We start from the raw sequence: 23,983 nt of genomic DNA on the forward strand, positions 1-23,983 counted from the left end.
CACCGGTGACAGGAAGGCCCCCTGGGCGCTCCTTGCCCAAGAGACCGCTTCCATTTTAATTTTAAATAACTCCCTGGTGTCTAGTAAACGGCCAATCTGAAAATTATTTCCATAATTTAGGCCCATAAGGAAGCAACCCTTGCCAAATGGGTTGCTTCCATTTAACTTTTATACACTCCCTGGTGTTTAGTGGGGTTTTCTGCCCCCCCCCCGCTGGGGCAGAAAGGCTGAATAAACAGGCCAATCTGCCCCCAGGGGGTCAGAATACACTTTCAAAAAAATATGTCCGATTGAAGCAACCCTTGCCCAAGGTGTCACTTCCATTTTAATTTTTAAAAGCTCCGTGGCTCTAATGGGCTTTTCTCTCCTCCTACCCCCAAACCCCCCCCCGGCAAGAAATGCCTAAAAAGTGTGGGCGATCTGTCCTCAGGAAGCGACCTTCAGTACTGCCAAGTATCACGCATCAGGTGTGACGCTCACGCATTTCAGTGCGGTGTTCCGCATCACCGCACTGAAATGCCTTGTCACGCATTTTGGCGCCACCTGCCAGCGCGCGCCACCAGCCGGCACCTTTGCCCCGGGCTCTGTGCTGCTCCCCAGAGAAGTGCTGTGGTCTGAGCTCCTAAATAGTTAAATCCCTCAGCTCTCAGCTCTGGAGTAGCTGAGAGCACTAAAAAGTATCAAATCTGCAACCTGTGGCTGGGAATTCAATCTAGAGACAGTCGAGACTCGAGTCTGCTCTCAATGATGGCCGGCCGCCGCGCAAGAGGCATGATCGATCGTGGCGGGCGGCCGGCAGCGAAAACTACTCCTGCAGTGGGGGCCGGGACGAAGAGTGAGTCAGCAGCCTGGATTGAGAAGCCTCTGCTGCTGCTGCAGAGTGCATCGATTCATGCAGCAGCAGTGCAGTCACGACCGGGGAACTTCAGAGTCTCTGAACTCTACAAAAGGGTGAACAATTTTATATATTTTCAATGAGATGAGAGGCTGATTTAAACTGCTGTTATTGATAATATTTGCAATTACTGCCACGTCCTACAAAGTGAACCTTTATAGGCTAATTATGACTCGGGATATTCCATTCGCGGTGTTGGTCACTCGTTCGATGCGCAAATGTTCTACGTCAGCAGAGGTCATAAATTACCTTTGCTTTCAAGCGCGCGCGTCTACTAAACTGGCAGGTTTTTACAAAATGTCTCATTTGCCCGCATTGCTGGGTTGTTATTATTCTCAGCTCCAGGTCAGGTACCGAGTTAGATTGCTGTAAAATACAGCCACTACAGCAGCAGAAATTGGCTTTCAGGACTGTTACAATCTTTTGAAAAAATGAAAGCCGAGAAAATATTGTATGCTTGCTGCGGCTTGAATTTTACAGTTTTATGTGCCTAATAAGAAATGGTTCCATTATGTGGAGAGCTGTGAAGTCTCTTTGGGATGGATTCGGCGCCCAAGCAAGTATCAGCCAATCCTCGAGAAACCGTCTGCGTTTATGTTTTACTCATACTGTGCTTACTGTTGCACACATAATTTGAAGGAGTTTAACAATTCCTTAGTGAGCGTTCATCTTAGAAAAAGAGATGGGGCTGGCCGCTGATAAAGTATAACAGGGCAGCAATATTGTTCTGTTTCATAAAGCCTTATGCAGAGTTTTCTTTCAATCCCCACTTTTTCAGTCATTGCGATATCAGTAACAGCGCGGACATATTACAAAGATTTAGCGCAGACAGGGAAAATGGTGAATTAGATGGTATTACCCGTTCTCCAGCCGTTTGTAAGACTATCACTGCATCGATCAGATGGACAATAAATTGTAAAGTCCCGTCGGTGCTTTTACTTAAAAAAAGGAATAGTACTTCAATGAACACAAAGCTAAATACTTTGCGTAGAAACCACAAATATATGCACAATATAAATTTGGTAAAATAGTATATCGAGCAGTAATCCCGATCACAGGGGTAATAGCAATTTTAAAACCTTCCTGTATGGGGCCACGCATATAGGTGCAGTATTTTGCTATTTTGACTCGAATTAATACTGCCTGGGTAAAAGATGTACATTAGTAGGACTAGTTTAACAAGAGTTTCTCGTTACTCAAATGGGTGTACTTTCTGATATTTAAATGTTTCTTCATTGCTTGATGTTGCACGCATGAAAGTGTCACTCATTGTCATTGAAATGTCACTCATAATTACACTGCAATTAACAGAATATCACTCATAGCTATCTGAAACCTTGGCAGCTATGGACCCTTACACAACAGGTCGCTTCCTTTAAAGAAAAAAAACCATCCCTGGTGTCTAGTGGGGGCATTCCTGCTGCACGATCGCGATGCTGTGCGCGAAGGTGCAGCAGGAATGCCCTGCATTGAGACATCAGGGGAGAGGAAACACTCTTTCCTTTCCTCTGATGCCTCAATGCCTGACGATCTGCCCCCCCCCCGCCCCATCGGAGCACAGAAATGTACCTGTACCTCCCTGGACACCTGGAAGCAAATGGCTTCCAGGCATCCAGCACTTCTGATGACATTGGCGTGCGCTGTGCACGTTGATGTCACATGATCGATGAGGGGGGTCGGGGTGACAACGGAAACTCTTCCTCTGCCATTCCTGCTTAGGGGTGCAGATGGGCCACCCATGGGGGGAGCGCCAGCACTTCCCCTGTGTGTGGGAGCAATGACAGAGCGGTTCCGTCATGAGCACCGAAGGGGATAATGTAATGTAATTTTCAATTGAAAATTATATAAATTAAATATTTGGTTAATGATTTTAATCATGTATTGATTTCTATTGAATTTTTAACTGGTTAATTGGTTTAACTTTAATTGTTTTGAATTACGTAGTTTGGAATAATGTTTTTAATTTTACCTTTATTACTAGTAATTTATTTGTATTTCATTTTTTGCATTTTATATTTAATTAATCAATATATTCTTTGAAGTATGTTACTTTTTTTGTTTTATATTTAAATCTTCACGGACAAAACATTCCCTACTGTTGCTTGGATTTGAGTGGGAATAATACATCTGATCCCTCCAAAGTCCGACACTTCCCCGTCTTTTGGTTAGATTGGAAAGGAATACTAAGAGCCTCTTTACCTGCATTTCTGCCACCCTTGAAATGGATGGTGGAAAAGCAGGTCATAATATGCTCTGCGGTGCCGGCAGCGGTACCACCAGCATTTACTGCCCTTTTCACCCCCCCACCACCTTGAGATTCTGTATCCCTACAGATGCGGTGGTCTTGTGGTGGTCCCATCGCCGCCATCATAATATGGCGGGCAGACCCACCGTGGTGGTCGGACAGCCATCGCAAGTACTTCGTACTCGGAATAAGACCCTAAAACTAATTGTTTTAACACTTACGCTGATGGGCCTTTTACCCCCCTATGCTAAGCCTTTTTTTGGCTATTTGGGGTAGTTTGCGGTAAATCCTCTGTACCTTTTTGTGCACATAAGGTATCGACGCCAAATTTCTGTCCCGGGTTTGTGGATCCCTCTGGAGGGGACCCAGAAATTAGCAAAAATACAGATACATTTTTATTTTTTAAATGAGGAAAAAGTGCTGCAGAAGAAAGCATCTGTTTTTGTCCCCTGCAAGTGGTATCAACAAAGGGGTTGTGGCAATGAAATAACCATATTCCCATCTTCCAAGGAATGGCAGACTTTTGTCAGAAAACCAAACTTTTCTACACACTTTTAGCATTTTACTGGGACATGGCTGTGGTAGAAATAGGTGTGAAAGCAATAATGAATCACACAAAGCTATACATTTCTGAAACCTAGACACAATTCTAAATTCAGCAAGCGGCCGTTTGTGTAGATCCTTTAAGGTTTATTTACAGAAAATTACATTTGAAAATAAGAAAAATTCGAAATGAATTGAAAAAAAAAGCCATTTGTGCCAACGTTTTCACCTGTAACTTCTTCTAAGTATGACAGATTTTTAAAAGCAATATACTCTTACATCCAATGGTCCCTTCTAGTTGTGAGGATATATAGGACTTGTAGTTTCACAGAGAAGCAGAGGAACCCTGAGCCAATAACTGATCTGCACCTTGCAATGGTTTTTCATTGTGTGCCAGGTATATAGCAATTCATTTGGTAAAATATAAAGAGTGGAAAATAGGTATCAAAGACACCTATGTATTTTCGAAATGGGAACAAAATATAGAGTTTAGAAGCAGTAGCTATTTGCACATTGTAGGTACCCATACTATCATTTTTTAAAGTGACTCTTTTTTTTTTACACATTGTCTTACATTTGGAATGCTGAATTGCATAGAAAGTCAATAAGTAGTAACATTTGCTCTACAATTCTGTGTTTCCCTAAGGTAGGCCTAGTGCCCGCAACAGGAAACGACCCAACATGCAACATGGACACACCACATTTTTACAGTGAAAACTGACCCTTTTTTTTGCAAAGTGCCTATATGTGTATTTTGAACTGTAGCTCTGGCGGCCCCAAGGGAAACCTAGCAAACCTATAAATTTTTTAAAACTATACACCTAGGGTAATGGGACACCTACCAAATACACACACATTTCTGGAAACCATACATCAAGTGGTGTCCAGGGAGGTATGGCTTGCGAGGACCCCCAAATGTTTTCCCTAGATGGCCCCGAGCCCATGGCCAAAAACCCAGGTGCCCCTCTTGCAAAACCAGGCTTTTTTCTGATAGGTCATTTTTATGTCTCCACAATACGTTTTGGGCCCTTGTCTGTCGTGGGTACTTGGCCCACCCACAAGAGAGAGGTACCATTTTTATTGGGAGACCTGGGGGAATGCTGGGTGGTAGGTAATTTGTGTCAGTCTGGTGATCACACAAATTTCCCACACAGAAATTTGAGACATTTTTGATTTTTTTAGCTGAATTTGAGGTTTGCAGTAGATTCTGGCTAGGAAAGCTTTGGGGGGTGCCCACAAGCCATACCTCCCTGGACTCTGCCGGGTGTCTAGTTTTCAGAAATGTGTGGGTTTAGTAGGTTTTGCTAGATGGCCCTAGAGGCGGGGGCCAATAACCCAGGTGCCCCCCCCCTTTGCAAAGCAAGGTCATTTTGTGAACGGTAATTTTGATTTTTTTGGGGTGTTTCCTGTCGCAGGCACTAAGCCTACCCACACTAGTGAGGTACTATTTTTATCTGTACACCTTGGGAAACGATGGGTGGTAGGAAATTTGAGGCAGTCCAGTGATCCTACAACTTTCCTACACAGAAAAGTGAGGAAAATGTGATTTTAATTTTTATTTAGCTAAATTTGAGGTTTGCAGGGGATTCCGGGTAGGAACATTTTGGGATATCCACGTAAGTCGCACCGCCCTGGACTCCCCTAGGTGTCTAGTTTTCAGAAATTTCTGGGTGTGGTAGGTCTCCCTCGATGGCCCCCTAAGCCTGAACCAATAACCTAGGTGACCCCCTTTGTTTTGTGATAGACATGTGTACACCTGTGTTTTTGGTCCCGGACTTGCAGACATCTAGGGAAACCTAAAAAACCAGGACATTTCTGAAAACTATACACCTGCTAGAGTCCAAGGAGGTGTGGCTTGCATTGATCCCTCAACATTTTCCTTCCCCGAATCCTCTGCAAACCTCAAATTTAGCAAAAAAGTCACATTTTCCTCTAATATGTGTGGAAAAGTTGTGTGATCACTGCACGGCACAAATTTCTTACCACTCAGCGTTCCGCTCAGTCTCCCGATAAAAATGATACCTTACTTGTGTGGATGGGCCATGTGCCTATGACATGGAAGGGCCACAAAGGTGTAGAGATTGAGGGGAGCCCAAAATAGGTCCAAAAGGGCAGTTGGTTTATTAGTCTGACACTACTTTTGGGCACCCACATAAGTAAGGTATCATTTTCTGCAGACCAAGTGAAATGCTGGGTGGTAGGAAATTTGTGCCTGCGCAGTGATCCTACAACTTACCCACACAGAAATGTTAGGAAATATGACGCTGTAAGTAAATTGGAGGTTTGCTGTGAATTCTAGGTAATAAAAAGCCCCATCAACGCACACCGCCAGCCAAGTACCATCCATGCACACCACCGGCCAAGCACCAACCACGCACTGCACTAGCCAAGTACCAACACTGCACTCCGCCAGCCAAGCGCCATCCCTGCACTCTGCCAGCCAAGCGCCATCCCTGCATACTGCCAGCCAAGCACCATCCATGCAAACCGTCAGCCAAGTGCCAGTCCACGTACACTGCCAGCCAAGTGCCACTCCACACACACCACCAGGCAAGCACCAATCTACACACACCGCCATCAAGCGCATCCACACACACCATTAGCCCAGTGCAAGCCCACACACACCACCAGCAAAATGCCAGCCAAAGGTCAGTACATGGAGAACGTCAGCCAAACTCCAGTACACACACCACAAACTCTCCCTGGTTTCTTCTTTCTAGTAGTTTTTGGGCCCTCGCTTGGTGGTAGATGAGACAAAAAATATCACTGAAACATCTCAAATGTGTGCCTAAAAAAAGAGGAGCGACCTATGCGTTTCCCTGACATGCCCATAAACATATCCCTGTTCCTAGTGGACTTTCTCCGGGGTAGATCAGGGGCTATTGCCCCATTTGCTTCCCTGGGGAGGCAGAAAGACTGCTTTGGGTGCCTTCTGCATTGGGGGGGGGGCAGAAATACTTTTTTGGGTATGGGGCCAGTACCATGCCCACCCCTACATATTAAAATAAAACATACAACATAATCCCTGGTGCCTAGTGGGCTATCAGGCCCCCCGGGGGGGGGGCAGATCAGGGTCTATTGCCACCATCTGCTTCCCTGGGGAGGCAGAAAGACGTTTGCAACTTTCTAACGGTGAATGGGGCACTAGCATGCCCATTTGTTACCTAGAACAAAAAAAAAATCCCTGGTACCTAGATGGCTTTTTGCCGCCCCCCCCCCCCCCCCCGGGGGCAGATCAGGGCTATTGTCCACATCTGCCTCCTGGACTACTGTGTATTTTTGGGGGGAACTGGGGGCATTTGCATGCCCTTTTTGGGCAGCCACCATCCCTATATACATTTAAAAAATCCCTGGTACCTAGTGTGCTTTCTGCTTTAATAATCTTGATTCAACACAATGCCAACCAACTTGTTTCACCCTAAACAGGCCTTCATCAGGACAATACGGGATTTACTCGGTCGACTTTTGAATAAAGTATAACATCTTCTGAATAGGCAAATATCAAATTGTAAATCCCTCCTTAAAAATCGAAGAGTCACGTCCTCCGTGTTTGCGTTAAGTAGAATTGGACATGATCAGGAACTTAGTGTTCAACCAACGAGCCAAGAAATGATGGTTGAATAATTCCTATTCGGACATCATGAACTGACTCCGGTCTGAGAGAAGTTTATTGTTATGTGGGCCGGGTACGGCCAGACTTCCTTCTGGGACTGCAGCAGATCCGAACCACCAAGTCGGGGCTTCGCTATTGAGCCCATCCGGCTCCCATGGGTGGCAGAAAGATTGTGGAATTTTGGAGAGGGTGGGGGCATTGCCATGAACATTTTGGGCAGCACCCACCCCCATATACTTAAAAAGAAAATCCCTGGTGCCTACTGCCCCCCCGGGTGGAAGGTCGGGGGCTATTGCCCCTATCTGCCTCCTGGGGGGCAGAAAGACTGTGGAATTTGGGTGGGGTTGGAAGGGCAATGGCATGCCATTTTGGGCAGCTCTTATCCTTATAGATGTTAAAAGAAAATCCCTGGTGCCAAGTGGGCTTTCTGCCTCTCTGGGAGGCATATCAGGGGCAATTGCGCCCATCTGCCTCCTGGACACTTTCAACAGCAACGTTCCTCTTACCAATCTAATCGGTACCAACCTTACAACCAACAGGGATACCATCAGTACTCCTCCAACCAGCAATATCGGTCCTCGAACACTTCCTTCCAACAACAAGGAAGAAGAAAGTCCGCCGCCAGAGGGAAGCAAGACCCTAGTTGCAGACAGTGATGTTCCTCAGGCGCCCCCAATACCGCTTCAGATCGACCAGTTCCACTACCTCTCTCAGTTTCTCCCGCATTGGCAGTCCATAACATCGGACAGATGGGTATTAGAGTTCATTACACAGGGTCACACCCTGGAATTCTCACAAAGGCCTCCAAATCGTCCACCTCTCTGCAGAGTTCATCAACATATAGCAGCTCTCAAAGCAGAGATCCTATCACTCATACTGAAAGGAGCGATAGAGGAAGTCCCATCAGACCAGCGGGGAACAGATTTTTATTCACACTTCTTCCTTTTAAGGAAAAAGCAATCATCAAAATGGAGGCAGGTACTGGACCTCAGAGATCTGAACACATACATAAAGAAAATTTCTTTCCGTATGCTGTCCTTACAGGAAATTCTTCTACTGCTCCGCAAGGGAGACTACATGGTCTCTCTAGACCTGTTGGATGCATACTTCCACATTCCGATACACAAAAAACACAAGAAGTATCTGCGATTCGTGGTGGCGGGGCGCCATTACCAGTTCAGAGTTTTGCCTTTCGGCCTGAAGTCTGCCCCCAGAGTATTCACAAAATGCATGGCTCCAATAGCGGCGCATTTAAGGCAGCAAGGTCTCCAGGTTTTCCCATACCTGGACGACTGGTTAATAAAAGGACCATCGTTCTAGGCAACACAGAGATCTCTACGGATGTGCACGGATCTCTTCCAAAAATTAGGCCTTCGGATAAACAAGGAAAAATAATTTTTTCTTCCGACTTGTACTCTACAATTCCTAGGAGCAATCTTGAAAACACAGGAAATGAAAGCTTACCCATCAGAAGAACGGGTAACAAAAATCTTGAATCTGACTGCATCTCTGGCAGCAAAAAAGTTCACTTCAATCAGAATATTCAAGTCATTACTGGGAATGATGTCCTCTTGTATCCCATTGATTCCCAACTGCCGTTTACAGATGAGGCCGCTGCAAGAAGCCCTGGACAAACAATGGGTCCAAGCCCTGGGTTCCTTCGACGACAAGCTGGTCATAATCTGTCAGATCAAATGTGCAATGTCATGGTGGGGTATCAGGAGCAACCTAACAAAGGGCCTGGTATTCGAACTTCAATCACCAAGCTACGTCATGACATCAGATGCTTCATTACGAGGTTGGGGAGCACATCTGCAAGACCTGGAGATTCAAGGCCTTTGGTCTCCTCAAGAGACAAAACTTCACATCAATCTCTTGGAATTGAAATCCGTATTCCTGGGCCTTCAGACCTTCCTTTCCAGGATACAAGGTTCATCGGTCTTAGTGCGAACAGACAGCACAACATCAATGTTTTACCTGCGCAAGCAGGGTGGCACGAGATCAAAACCCCTGTCGATTCAGGCACAAAGGATCTGGAAATGGCTATTGTGTCAGAACATAACGCTGCAAGTGGAACATGTTCCAGGGGTAGACAACACAAAAGCGGATCTGTTAAGCAGGTCATCCGACATTTGCCACGAGTGGGAATTATGTCAAGTCCAGCTGAATCGGATTTTCAATGTGTGGGGCAAGCCAAGTCTGGACCTGTTTGCAACTCAGAGCAACAAAAAGTGCAGACATTATGCCAGCAGGTTCCCTCAACAGGGTTCGAAAGGGAATGCTCTTCCCCTCCGATAGACAGGGATGTTTGCTTATGCCTTCCCTCCTTTTCCCCTAATTCCCATATTACTGAGGAAAATGAGATCAGAACCCTGCCAAATAATACTGATAGCCCCAGCCTGGCCGAGGCAGTTTTGGTATACAGAGGTTCTTCAATTGTTGGTGGGGCCAAGAATACAGCTGCCAATAACCAGGGATTTGATTTCCATGAACAGAGGGCAAGTACTTCATCCGCAATTGACCTCTCTAAAATTGTCGGCTTGGAACATTTTGAGCACGAATTCCAGTCATTAGATATCACTCGGGAATGTCATTAATTATTGCAAAGTTCAGCAGCGCTGTCTACCAACAAGACATATACTGCAAAATGGAAACGATTCTGTAATTGGTGCCTTGCTCATACAGTACATCCTTTGACGTCTTCTCCTGAGCAAATTCTTCCTTATTTGCTGCCTTTAGCCAGATCAGGGCTTGCGCACTCATCTATTAAAGTCCATTTAGTTGCAATATCTAGATACAGAAGATCTCCAGGAAGCCCAACTCTGTGGTCTAACAGATTAATCAAGGAGTTCTTTAAAGGACTATTCAGAAGGTTTCCTCCAATTAAGCGTCCTCCACCCCCATGGCAGCTTAACACAGTCTTGTCACAACTTATGAAAGCTCCGTTTGAGCCGATCCACAAAACAGAGCTGTAATTCCTGTCATGGAAAGTAGCATTACTGCTGGCACTCACATCAGCCAGGAGGGTCAGCGAGATCCAAGCTTTTTCTATACAGGATCCCTTCATACAATTCAGGCCAGATAAGGTGATGCTAAGGACTAATCCGAAATTTGTGCCTAAAATACCTTCGTCTTTTCATCTAAATGAACCTGTGATCCTGCCTACATATTTTAAAAATCCTTCTACAGCGACTGAAAAAGCTCTTCATACTTTAGAAATTGACAGATGCCTAAAGTTCTACATTGAGAAGACTGAAAGCTTTTGCAAATCAAACCAACTGTTGGTCCCTTACTCGGGGCCCAGAAAAGGTCTGGCCCTTTCAAGTTCCTCCATTTCCAGATGGATTGCATCCGCCATTGTCTTTTGTCAAGAGAAAGCAGGAAGGCCTCTCGACATGAAAGTCCGTGCCCATGATACACAGAAGATGGCGACGTCTTCTGCATTGCTAGCAGGAGTACCCCTTCCAGACATATGCAGAGCAGCAACCTGGTCGAATGTTCATACATTCACTAAACATTACTGTCTGGACACGGAATGGAAAGCAGATGCGGCAGTAGGCCAGGCAGTTCTGCGACATCTCTTTAAATAAGGTACATGTTTATTAATTTTATGCTACTGTTTTTTATATATAATTTGGTTTTTTCCCTTTATGCTAATATCTGGAATATCTATGTTTGGTTGTTACTATCTTTTAATTCGTAATGAGTTCTTTTTTCTGAAAGGAATTTATGGCACACAGCCCCGAGAAAAGAAAGGGGTCTAGCCTAGAACCGCCCTAACTACAAGGACTGCTATCTACTCTGTTACAAGCATGTGAATCTATGAAAGATTGAATACTGGAGAAAGAACTAGTTTCTTACCTGTACACTATGGTTCTCCAGTATTAATCTTTCATAGATTCACATGCGCCCGCCCGCCTCCCCGTTTCTATTAGGTAGACCACATTTTTTATCTCTGGTTTCCTGCATAGCTCACTCTTGGGCTGTTGGAAATCTGAGGTATGATGGCTCTGCTGGGAATGATGTAGGCTGGTGCAGGCAGCTGATTGGCTGTAGTTTGGGCCACATAATGAGGAGGAGTGGTTGCCTAGTGGTTTCACTGCTCTATGGTTTCCAGGCAGTTTTTTCTTCTACTGCTATGGTTATCATTTACCGTGAGACTCCCACCCTGATGACGGGGAAGATACAAGCATGTGAATATATGAAAGATAATACTGGAGAACCATAGTGTACAGGTAAGTAACTAGTTCTTTCTTTGGCCTATCGGCTATCTCCTATGCTATTGACACTGAAATCATTGTGTCGATCCCTGGCCATAATGGTGCCACAACTCTAAATCTTAATTGTTATCTTACCCAGGTATCTATTTGGATGTGGATACATTTTCCATAGCTCAATGTTGACAAAACAGAGGTGATTTTTTTCGGTAATAAAATGAACATCTCAAACCCTGCTTAGTGGCCTACGGACTTCAGGCCTCTGCTTACCCCCGTTCCTAAGATAAAAAATCTTGGAGTCATCTTTAATAATCAGGTAGATGTCTCGCAGCAAAAAACCTCTTCTTGCTTTCATATCATTAGATTGTTAAAAAAGATCTTTTCCTTTTATCCCTCTGGCTCTTCTAAAGACTGTCATTGCCCTTATCCTTTCCAGGATTGCTTATTGCAACACTTTGGGGTCTATTACAATGTCGGCCGGATCCATTTCCATATCCATATTATGATGGCGGGTGGTATTGCGGCAGACGGGAAGACCGTCCGCCGCTTTTCCGACCGGGTGAGGAGTTGACCGGCTGGGAAAGGGTTGAATATGGTGGCGGTGTCTGTTAGACACCGCCATCCATATTACTATGCATGCGGGAATCAGCCTTTCCATGGCGGTGTTGCCGCAGCGGAAAGGCATGCGGATTTCACATTTGGAGGCCTTTTGCAGGCCCCCAGGATGTTTGGGAGGTAAGGGGGGCACACGAGGGGTACCTATGGTACCCCCCTGCATTTGCATGCACAACGTGGCAGGCACCGCGCGGTGCCTGACAAGTTGTGCATGCAAATGCACAGTGTGCAGCCACAGCTTTGTGGTGGGGGGTGCTGTGTGCATCGCCTGCAACCATGATCTGGATGGGGATGCCGCTACCACCGTGGCATCCTAATTGCCGGTGCGGGATCGCTGCACCACTGGTCACTGGTTCCAGCACCGCTAGGGTGGCTTGCGGACGTTAGTCTGCCCGGCATCCTAATAGGCTCCTTTGTATTTAGGTATAAACAAAGGCTCTCTTTCTAACTTACATTCCCTTCAAAATGCTGCTATGAGGCTACTGCTAAAAATGCTGAACTTTTGTTCTGTTACTAAAGAACTACAGGACCTCCATTGGTAACCAGTACAGGATGGGATCACATTGAAATCTTTATGTATCATTCATAATGCCTTACATGGTAAGGTGAGCCAATATTTTCGGAAACGCTTTGATGCAACCATCCCCAAAGAGGCCTTTGGTCATCAGTTGCTTATCCAGCAGTGGTCCCTAAAATAAATAAATCCAGATGGGGCGGCAGAAGCATTCTCTATCTTGGTAGTAAACTATGGAATTCCCACCCTTAAGATCTCAACCTAGCCTTCCCCCTTTCAGAAAACTATTAAAAACATGGCTCCGCCTGGGAATTACACAAGCATTCTCATTTCTCTCCCCCTGTCTCCAAGTTTCTGTCTCAGCGGGTAGACACTTCCGGATGTGCGTGCTTTACAAGAGCTTCATTTTCTTACTTCTATCTCTGTTGTTTTACTTGTTTATCTGTATCTCCTTTCTAAATGTTATATGTTTGAGTCTGTATGTCAAGCCATGCCTTTCATTACAAACAATGTTTTGTGCATGAGAATTGCATTGTTTTCTCTCCCACTATGCATTGTAATTACACTGGCTAATGTGCCTCTCTTTGTGAATACTTTTAGATGCTTTAATAACCAATCTTAGTTAAGCTGAAAACTAAAGACAAAATAATTAAGCAATATAGAAAATGGAATTGAAGTAATAAAAATTCCTCACATTCATGACTAACGTTTGAGAAAAGTTTGAGAAAAGGGAATGTTAGACCTGGCCCTTTTTGCAGGGTTATCCCCAAACGTTTTGCCTTTTGCCTCCTATTTTCCTAACCCTGTTTTTGTTGGCTATAGGACTTTGGGCATTTTACCACCTGCTGATCATTGCTAAAGTGCATATGCTCTCTGTGTTAATTATGATTATGATTGCTTATCCATGATTGCCATACTTGATTATACTGGTAAGTCTCTAGTAAGGTATACTGAGTATGTTAGGGCCTGCAAACCAAATTCTACTGTGGACTTGCATCACTGATTGTGCCACCCACATGGGTAGTCCTGTAAATGTATCCCAGACCTGCCACTGCAGTGTCTGTGCACTTCACCTACTTGCCAGGCCCTTACATTGCCTTTTCTTACATGTAAGGCACCTCTCAGGAAGCCCAAGGTACTCCCCATGGGCAGGGTGCAGTGTATGTGAAAGGTAGAACATATGCTGGTGTGATTTACATGCCTTGATAGAAAAATACTGTGTTCTTTGTTTTACACTATTGAGAGACTGTCTGCCCATTGGTTAACATGGGAGCTGGGATGTAACATTTTACAACTGCAACTAGCCACTGGTATAAGATAGAGGAATGCAGATTAGGCTCTCTGAACTCAGAATTTAATAACACACCTTTTAGTAAAGGTGTTTTTTAAATCGTGTATTCTACTCTTGGAGGCTTGGGTAAGGAAATATTTCTATCAGGTAACAGTGCCTACAAGGGACTTAATTTTAAAATGAATAATCAAGCTTAATTTAACACAATGTATTTGGCGAGCCCTACTAAATGGCCCCAGATATATGAATTGTATTAATTGATTATTGCAATCAAAGGACTGAATATATCAAGTCAAACAACGACTGGTGTGTACTTCTTTTGTTGAGGTTTATATAAATATATAAGTCATAGAGTACAAAACAAAATTCACATACATAAAAATGACAGATTGATGATCTTACAAAAAATTAGCTCCTAGTCACTTTTGTAAAAACCCAACTCTCTTGCCTATTTACAAATAGAAACTACCATTTCACTTCAAATGATTAATTCCTATATGACAATTTTGTGTTGAAAATGGGTTAGGTATGTTGACGTTTCAGACTTTTTTTGTGATCCATCCAGTAGACCATCTTCAGGACAAGAAATTCTTATGTGGCTGCCAAAGTGATTTTTGTGATTGGGGTCTATGTGTTTTTTGTTGTTGTTTTTTTTGTTTTTTTTTACAAAAAAAAAGTTTTATTGTATAAACCAAAATTCTACATTCATACAGACAGCGAACCATAAATGATACATCTACTAAAGATGAACAGCAATCTTCAGACTTTATTCTCTCATTTCTCCATCTTCTTCCTCTTCCACTCCTTTGATATAGAGGACATTGTTACACCTTATCAGGACTTCACCCAGATGCCTGGATAACGCCCCATCAATTTATTCTTCTGTGTTTGCCAGCTGCATGTTCATATATCCATTGACAGATACTAGATACCCTTTGTATTCCATTCCCCATTTTAGTTTGACCGTTACTGGCTTCCAAGTCAGTCCATTGAGGAAAGGCTTTGGGTTTCAGTGGTAAACTCATGCTGGGTTAATTTTCCCTCACCGGGAGAACACAAAAAAATTCCTCCCCAGGGCTGTATAAATCACGCGCCACCGCTGAAGTGTCTATGGGTTTTATATACAAAACATGAGATACTTTTGTATAACCTGGTGTGGAGTCTCTTTTGTGTGTGTAGACTGTCACTGGTGTGTATGTGTGTGTGTGTGTGTGTGTGATGTGCAAACGCTTTACACATTGCCTTGGGATAAGTCCGACTGCTTTGCCAAACTACCAAGTGGGTGAGGGAGCACAATTGTGCTCTTTAATTTGTAGGGGTGCATTATAATCACAAGTAGTTTGCGCCTCCATATATTCTCTTGTCATTTTAACATTTCGTTATTAGAATGTGAAATGTAATAACGTGTAAAATGAATTGATAGAGATACTTTGTACAACGTGGAGAAATTAACGTAATTGTGTTCTACGTGATGCAGTTTAATGTTAGTTTTTTACATATGACTAATGAGAAACTAATTCCCTTTTCCGTAACGCACTAATTTAAATGTGCACAGTAATAATGTTTATGTATAAGTGTGATTGATGAAGTTTCATATTGATTTTATGTTATCCGATTTTATAGGCCTGTTGTGTATTTTTCCCTGGCTCTCTAAAATGATTTGTTTGTAATGCTCATGTGTATGCGGAATCTTTCTTTTCTCACGTTTCTCATTGCAGGTGGAGAAATTCATCTTTGTTAGTTAGAATAACGCTTTTGTTTTAGGAGTTAGGCTTAGGGAGGAGAGGATACATTTGAACAAGCGGTGCTGATAATGTAGACGGTGTTCTTTCTCACTGGAGAAGGCCTGGGAATCAAGGTCATGGAGCCAGAGTCTGGAAGCACCGAAATCTCATGGAAAGTTACCTACAAGGAGGTGTCTAACTGGATGGAACAATCACGTGATGTGACAATGGATGGATCTTTTGATTTTGATGTTGGGGTTAGGGACAGAAGTCTGAGGGTATCAGCAGAGAGGAGATCTGATTGGGAGAAAAGAAGGAGCATCTTAGAACGAGCTCCGTAGCTTTATGCTACTTGATCCATTCAACTTGAGTGCACTTCTTAGGAAGTTTTTACGCGCCAACATCTTTTCTTGAACTTGCCTGCGAAATGCTAAGCAGGGATGTCTTGTTAGTGGTAGTGTAGGGACAGACTAATGCTTTTTACTTACGGACCTCCAACGAAGAAGACTCTTGATGTAGGTGAAGTTATTATCTGCGTGTTGAGGGTCTTGTATGTCCAATTGTTCTTGGCCTTGTAATAAAATAACTAAAATCAGAACCGTGAGTCGTTAATTCTTCAGAGTCATGGTTTATTTCAATATCTGATTGGTCAAGACTTTTCTCCTATCTACACTTTTAAGCAGGAACCAACGATCCATCGACCAGGGGTTCCAGAGTGCATCTAGGACATGGAACCCGGCCGAATCAGGGGTGAACAGGGGTTATCTTGGGTGTGTAACTCCCTTACACTGACTAGAGTGGTGGGTTCTGCCTGGCTGAGGTGCATACCCTAAACAACCTGAAACCCATTTCTAACAGTGGATATTGTTGCATTGTAGGATATGCATTCTACAAAATGGTACTCATAATACATTAGCAAACAAAGAGAGGGACAATGAGGGCTATATTTAACGGAGTCCAGAGCTGGGAAACCTGGTCAACAGTTTTAAATATGTATAGTGAAGTAATGTAATAAGCCCGTGGTATTACGTAGTTTACCCGGACTAAATCCAGTATGGACAGTCTCTTCCCGGTGAGTCAACAAGTAAGTAGGGGAGCCTTTTCAGGATGTGATCAGAGCGAAAGATATGAACCAAAGCGTCCTTTATTAGGGCAATATTATTGTCCGTGGGCAATGTAGACCCAGAGATGTTGGCGGATCAAGATTATTCCAAGGTGAGAAAGGTATAACCCATAATGACTGAAATTTGGTCTGTATAATTCAGATGTCATTGCATGGGAAGGATCGGATCTCCCACTGTGTATTCAGTCTAATGATAAGCCACGACTGAATTCAGTGTTTGGTTGGGCAATGGTGTCATAGCATGTGAAAGTAGAGATCTCCCATTGTGTGGTCAGTCTGAAAATAAGTCAGTACTGAATACAGTGTTTGAAAAGTCGACGTCAGTAACAAAAGATCTCCGGTGAAGAGCCCCTCTATTGGTGCCCGTCAGGCATTGCACCGCCAGCCTGACGAGAAGCAAACCCATATGATGAAGCATGACACCTAGCTTGCTGGGTGTGTGAGGGTTTTAATTCCTGAAAGGGAGGATCCCCCTCCCCTACCTCTTTTGTTGGGGCCTTCACCCATTGCTTGGTTCATCCACTCCTTTCTCACTTTGTCACCCAGGGGAACAGCGTACCCTTCGTTGTTTACACTCATAATACATTGCCAAAAATGAGGTTTGTTGAGCTCAGTGAAGAATTTTCCTCACTTTTTTAGTCCATTTGTTGACCTCATTTGGGATGCTTGTTATGGAAATATTTTCTCAGAAACCTTTTTTTTTATTCGTTAAAATAAAATAAGGAAATCCGGTCATCTACGCTGCTGGTGGCTATGCAGCAATGAGTTCTCGATTAGATCAACTATATGACTAGTAAACAAGGACAAGTGTTTTAAGTAAATTGATGCTCCTTTGAGTGTTGTGGGCATTCCGGCATTTCCTGGCTACATTGAATGACTATTTGCCTATTTGTTTTTCATCAAATATCCAGTAACACACTTGATTGTTTTTAGTCTAGGATGGAGATGTGTATGTTTATAGACTGTTTCGGAGAAATGTATTTTGTTGAAGTGTCATAATTTAGGAAATCTGTAACAAGTGAGTAATGTTTATCTAGAAGTCTATTTTTTTCTCCTTTCTTCAGAAAACGCTGCCAGTGGATTTCTCATTTAACCCACTTGCTGATAGCAAGTTCATCTTTTATGACCAGAGCCTCATTGACTCTATAAAGCTTGAAGATCAGACTGTACATGAGTTCTTCAGACTGCTTTCGCTTTGCCACACAGTAATGCCAGACTTCAAAAATACAGGTAAGATAAGTATTTTTAGGTCTGGCCATTGAAACGGCTATGGTGGTCTTGCTAGACGATGGTTTTGTTAAATGGGTTGCACATAAAATATGTTCGAGAGGGTTTTTAATCAGCAGTCTTCCTTCAGAAACCTATTGAATTGTCATTCACAATTTTGATTCCACCCACCATACTATACGGAATGGGGAAATGGGTCAGCCCATTACAGCCATTGGTTCGATTCCCTTTCAGTGACTGAAAAAGCTTGTGCACATTGTTCACATTTGCCTAAAAATAATCCCTTTCTGTTTAGTGACACATTTTATATAAATAACAGGTTTTTATATTGCCTGCACTTTTGGGTGCCTAATTTGCTGATGAGTTATTTTTCTACTTCTTTTTGAAGTTGCTGTTTTGTGCTTAGGGGCCTGGAGAAGTCCATCATCTCCATGCAGCGTCTGCAAACCAAATAAATTAAGACTGTCAGTAGGCATCTGCTCGATATGTTAAGGTGGATGCAACATTTTCAGAAGTGGCAGGACCATTGGATTGCTGTTATGGTGTAGGAGCAACATGTGAGAAACAAGCACAATCCGTACATGGCACGCTTTGATGCCTTCACCCGTTCCATCAATTGATTGGTAATAGCCATAACAACTCTTGCAAGGAGAACTGTCAAAATACAGAATGACTTTGGGCACTGCTGTCAGGATGTTGTATGTGGACTAGCTCAAGTGACCACATCCCTTGAAAACATACAGACCCACAACCTCTCTGTCCTCAATATTCTGCCTCCACCTGAGAGTGAAGATGGCTTTAGCATCAGTGCTACATCTATGCAGGAGATATGCAGTACCAACCGTACACACCAGAACACTTCTGGATTGGACATGTCCCCACTCTCACAGGCCACTGTTGCTGACAATGCACCTAACCCCAGAGGCAGAAAGAAGTGACTACCCTCAACACTCAGAGTTGTGAATCCACTGTTTGTTTGTTTGTAATGGCATACTTTGTTGCCTAGTTATCTCAATGTTGCATCTGCAATGGATATAGTTGTTTTAGGAGAGTCATATTATTGTAACAACCTGAATAAAAGTTGAACTTTCAGATATACACCACGCATTACCATCCTGCATGATGTCCATTTCTTAGATGTTGTAATCACTCTTACCTTAGGAATAGGGGTTGGGGATCTCTGTGCATCATCCACAATCCTCTGTTGCATGTGTCCAAGCCTGCTGCACCTCTAATGGTGTTAATTCATCATCCAAGTCAGATTCCTCATGGTGATGTAGTGAAGTATGCCACATGTGGCAATGTTCTTACACCACGTTTCAGTTCTATACAGAAGTGCTCAGCCAGTCTTGTGGAGTCTACAAAACCTGAATTTCAGTAACCCAAAGCTCCTCTCGATGATGGTATCTCATACCTTGCAACCCAGGAGTCGGGTGACATAGTGGCCTCTAATACACAAAGCTCTCCTCCAGGCGGCAGCCGCTCACCCCCTAAAAACAATCCTAGAAATGGGAAGGAACACCAGACTGGCTCCATCTGGACATCTCTCTTAAACACATGTAGCTCTTTCTGAATGCTCTGCAATGCCAGTTGGACAAAATGGACATACAGTTATCACTATTTCCCTCTCTAGCAGTATATGTCTCTGGAATTGATGAGATCTCGCTGAACTGAACGGCCTGATCAAACTAGTGCAGTCTGATCCTCCGGTAATGCAAGCAGACTCCATCTGCGCACCCATTTTGGAAAACTTTTCCACTCTAACACGTTGGGAGATTTATTAATGGACTTGAAACAAACCTCTAGACCGAAAAAGGATGCCGAGCTCGGCCCTCCAGCCTCCCACAAGGGGGCAATTGGCCCCAAACTACCTCCAGCAGCGAGGATGATTGGAGAAGCAAAATTCAAAACTCAAACAAATCTCTTGATCTCCTTAATCCAGCACAACTTCCGTCTCCCTCTCCTCCACTTTAGCAGGTGGACCGAAAACACCAACAGAATATCAATATTGTCGGGTACTTCCAAAGTCAAACTACCTCTTGAAAAAAATTATGCATTAAGCAGAGCACTCGGTCTGCATCATCAACCCCTTCATATGATAGTCTGTCATGTATGATTGTATGATTGGGGAGCTGCCCACAACGGCACCAGGAGAAGACTCTGGAAGTAGTGGCTGGGATATGGCTAAACCAAGCAATAAACTTAACCTTACAGAATTATTTCAGCTAAAAGAGCATCAATGTGCCAACCTGCAGCCCAGACCCATCCCTGTCAGTGGCCAGGTGAACACTAACATTAGTAAAGAATTAAATCCCACAAAAAGTTTTCAACCACTAGAGCACCAATGTGTCATCCAGCAGACAAACTACATACCAGCTAGTGAATAACTGGACCCTTCTATTATAATTTGCCTGCCGGAATAAAAATCGAATTAATTGTATTCATCCATTTTTATATAGCGCAAACTTGATCCCGAGGGATATCAGAGCGCTTTACAATTTGAGGGAAAGGAAGGTAAAAGATCACAACAAGAATCAAATAGGGAATCTAATAGGCATTGAATCATATAGTGCACACATAACAGATCCTTTATAAACCTGGGGTAATGAAGAATGGGCTAGTCGATGATACATAATGATATAAGGGGAGCAAATACAATAGTAATCAACAGAATTAATAATCAATGCTGTAGTATGTCCGATGCGATTAGAGCTGACAATCGTCCCTCATGTTAAGGTAAGAACTTATTCATGAGGAATCTTTTTGTTTCCAGTTTGAAGGCAACCTTGGAAGAGATTATATGAACTTTTGGGGGAAGAGAGTTCCAAATTCTTGGTACAGAGCCAGAGAAGGCGCTTTGGCACGTTCTCTTTTTGTAGAAGATCTGAGGTTTCAAGAGGAGGGAGTTAGCACTCAAAGGGGAGATGAGACATTTTAAATAGGGAAAGCATACTATGTGTCATAGAAATTATCAAAGGCTTAGAGAACCTGTGCTCATCTGACCTTATGTCCATCTAATTTGTCCAAACAGGCAACCACCAGGAAAAGGAGGCAACCAAAACTCTATGGGTTTCAACGGAGAAAGTTTGGATGCTCATGGGCGAACGGCCCATTTGTCAGTGCTGGGGGGTAAGCCCGCTTCCCCACCATAACCCTGGCTACCCAACATCCTTGCTTTCTAAAGACCATCCTAGGATGGCTCTTCAGTCCCACAGTTCAGGCATTCAGTGCTCAAGGGTGCCCAAAGCCCTCCAACCCTCTAAAACTGCTGAACTTCGACTCCAAACTAGTAGAAATAAACAAATGGAAGATATCTGAACTGAAATGGATAACCCACACAATCAATGACGTAAACAATGCCCATTGACAAACCATTCAAGGAATCAAGCCCATCATGACCAGGCCAAAGCCACTCCACTTATACTGCTGGAAAATCAATGGCCTAGCAAAAAAAATCAGACCCTCCGCTCCTGCTGTGTATACAATCTTTTGATTACATCCTCCTGCAGGAATCCGGGCTTGAACCTCCCTATCCGTGCAGGGCCTTTATGAATCACCACATTCCCACACAGAAATTATCCAGATTTGGCCATCAAATAAATGGTTTGGCAATAAATTCATCAATAGCAACCCTGGCCCTGTTAATGAACTGAAGGGAAGTCTACAGCATCAAACAAAATAAAAGCATTAAGAGCAACCATCAGGAGTGACGAAGAAGAACTGAAGGTAGTGATAGTAAATGTCTTTCTGATAGATACATCTGCCTTGTGGATTCCTCACCTTGTGAATATCCCCCTGCGTCAGCAGCTTCCGGAAATTCTTTTTGTAGCTTCGCGCCAACGTGGACCGACGTCACAGAGGTATGGCATCGCGCGCGACTCCTCTGACGTCACCGACCCCATATCAGGCCCACGCCGGCGTGATGACATCAGTTCCCTTTTTTCCGCGTAGTTGACGCTAATGGTTTTCTAGGGATCTTCCGTAGCTTTTGCAGTAACTTTGTTACTTTGTGTTTTTGGTGTTTCATTGTCTTCTCTTTCGACATGTCTTCGAAGAAGACCGGTTTTAAAGCCTGTGGAGAATGCGGCAAGACCATGTCCATTACGGATCCGCATGAATGCTGTTTATGGTGTCTTAGCTCCGACCACGATGTCGAAGACTGCCGATCCTGCAAGAAGATGACTCCTAAGGCCCTCCGGGAGAGAGAAGCTAAGCTTATTGTAGCAAAGCTTAAAGGAAGTAAGGAGAAGAAGAAATCGAGGTCGCGGACTCGACGCTCGAGGTCAAGATCTCACTCGAGGTCGCGTTCGGACTCGCCCTCGGCTCATGCTTCGAGATCTTCAAAAAAGAAGCATAAGAAGAGGTCTCATGAATCACGTCATCGTTCGAGGAAAGATTCGGGTTCTAAACCGAAGTCGCAGGTGAAGCTGGTTGAGAAAGAAGTGGTGGCTTCGGAAGATCAGGACGCCGGAGGTGAGGCGTCGGATGCGAATTCACCAGGTTCGCCGAAGCAGACAGCGAATCCATCTCCAGTTCCATCCCATTCTCCGGATCGGGAGGATGAAGGTGAGGAGGAGATGGTTGGAGAGGGAGAGGCTCCGTTGCCCGAAGGTCTGTCGACTCCGGTGCACCAGCCTGAAGAAGAAGTCGACGTCGTATCGACTCCACGCCCTCAAGAACAGCCTGGAGGTTCGTACCCAGCCTTTCCAGCTCCAGGTCAGGATCCGACGCATTTCCTAAATGCGATGTATGGTATTTACTCCAGGGCTATGTACCCCTCTGGGGCCCCTGTTGGTCCCACGGGTCCGATGGCGTTTGGTGTGGGTATCCCCCAAACCTATGCTCCTGCGCCCTTTATGCCCTTTATGCCGGCTCTGGCGCCGCATTGGCATTTTCCGACGCCGGCGAGGCCTTCGACTCCGAAGCCATCGACGTCGAAGTCGACGCCGCCGAATCCTTTGACGCCGATTCCATCTTCCCTGACGCCGAACCCTGAGCGGCGTCGTGGGATTCTTCCTCGTCGGGCTCGCGCCGGCTCCGACTTCGACGGAGCCGACAGTGGATCCGGCGGCTTCGAATGTGAAGCACAGGTCGAGGCGTGAAGCCCAGAGGCTGATGGAGGAAGAGAACTAACGTGAGGAGTATTTGAAGGAGGGTGAGCTGCAGGATCCTGAGGACCCTTTTGAGGATCTTTCAGTGGCCAGTGGCCTTGAACTGTCCCCTGAGTGGGATTTGGTTTCAGTACCAGACGAACCCTCTAAAGATGTGGCTCCTTACCACGTTGTGATTAAGAAGGCTGCAAGTTTGTTGAACATTGCTTTACCTACTGCTAAGTTCAAGTCAAATCTTCTCAAAGAGGTCCTTCACTCTCCTTCATCGGTCACTGAACGATTGCTGCCCTTTAATGATGCCCTTAAAGATCCAATTTTAGAGGTTTGGAAGAAACCCTTGTCAGCTCCTGCTGTGTCTAGGGCTGTTGCCAGAAGGTACAGGGCTGCTCCTGATGACCCGGAATTTTTATCCACTCACCCTCTGCCTGAGAGTTTGGTGGTGCAAGCTGCCTGTTCCAAACGATCAACGGGAGCTTTTCCTCAGGTTCCAGCTGAAAAGGAGTCGAGAAAGCAGGATCAGGCTGCTAAGAAGGTTTTCTCCTCCGCCAGTATGGCGCTGAAGTCCACAAATTCAACCTGCCTGATGGGGCATTATATTCACGCTCTTATGGACACTGTAAAACAGTTGGTGCCCAAGTTGCCGGGAGAGGATAGAAAAGACTTCCAGGAGGTTATCTCTGACACTCAGGCTGCAGCAAGGCAGGTGATTCAGAGTGGTTTGGACACGGCGGACTCTGTAGCAAGGGTCATGGGCTCTTCTGTAGCTACGAGGAGAGCTGCATGGCTGAAGTCGAGTGAATTTTCTTCAGATGTCCAATCTAATTTGTTAGATCTTCCTTTCGACGGATCTGGTTTATTTGGCAAG

At 44.4% G+C, this 23,983-nt stretch overlaps 1 protein-coding gene and 1 pseudogene across 6 annotated transcripts in view; one reads left to right on the plus strand and one right to left on the minus strand.

Moving 5' to 3' along the window:
• The window catches only part of ATP8B4 (ATPase phospholipid transporting 8B4 (putative)), a 4,589,528-nt gene that overhangs the window by 2,008,858 nt on the left and 2,556,687 nt on the right, over window positions 1–23,983 (plus strand). For all 6 annotated transcript variants that reach the window (XR_013609828.1, XR_013609825.1, XR_013609826.1 and 3 more), the window contains one exon: window positions 17,845–18,010. Coding sequence is in view for 2 of the 6 variants with exons in the window: in XM_078684774.1 (XP_078540900.1) it covers window positions 17,845–18,010 (166 nt within the window). In the remaining 4 variants the exon portion in view is untranslated. The remainder of the gene's footprint in view (window positions 1–17,844; window positions 18,011–23,983) is intronic.
• Window positions 14,700–14,958, minus strand: LOC144826448 (small nuclear ribonucleoprotein F pseudogene; annotated as a pseudogene).

The sequence above is a fragment of the Lissotriton helveticus genome, chromosome 3_2, assembly GCF_964261635.1.
Source record: "Lissotriton helveticus chromosome 3_2, aLisHel1.1, whole genome shotgun sequence".
Lineage (NCBI taxonomy): Eukaryota > Metazoa > Chordata > Amphibia > Caudata > Salamandridae > Lissotriton > Lissotriton helveticus.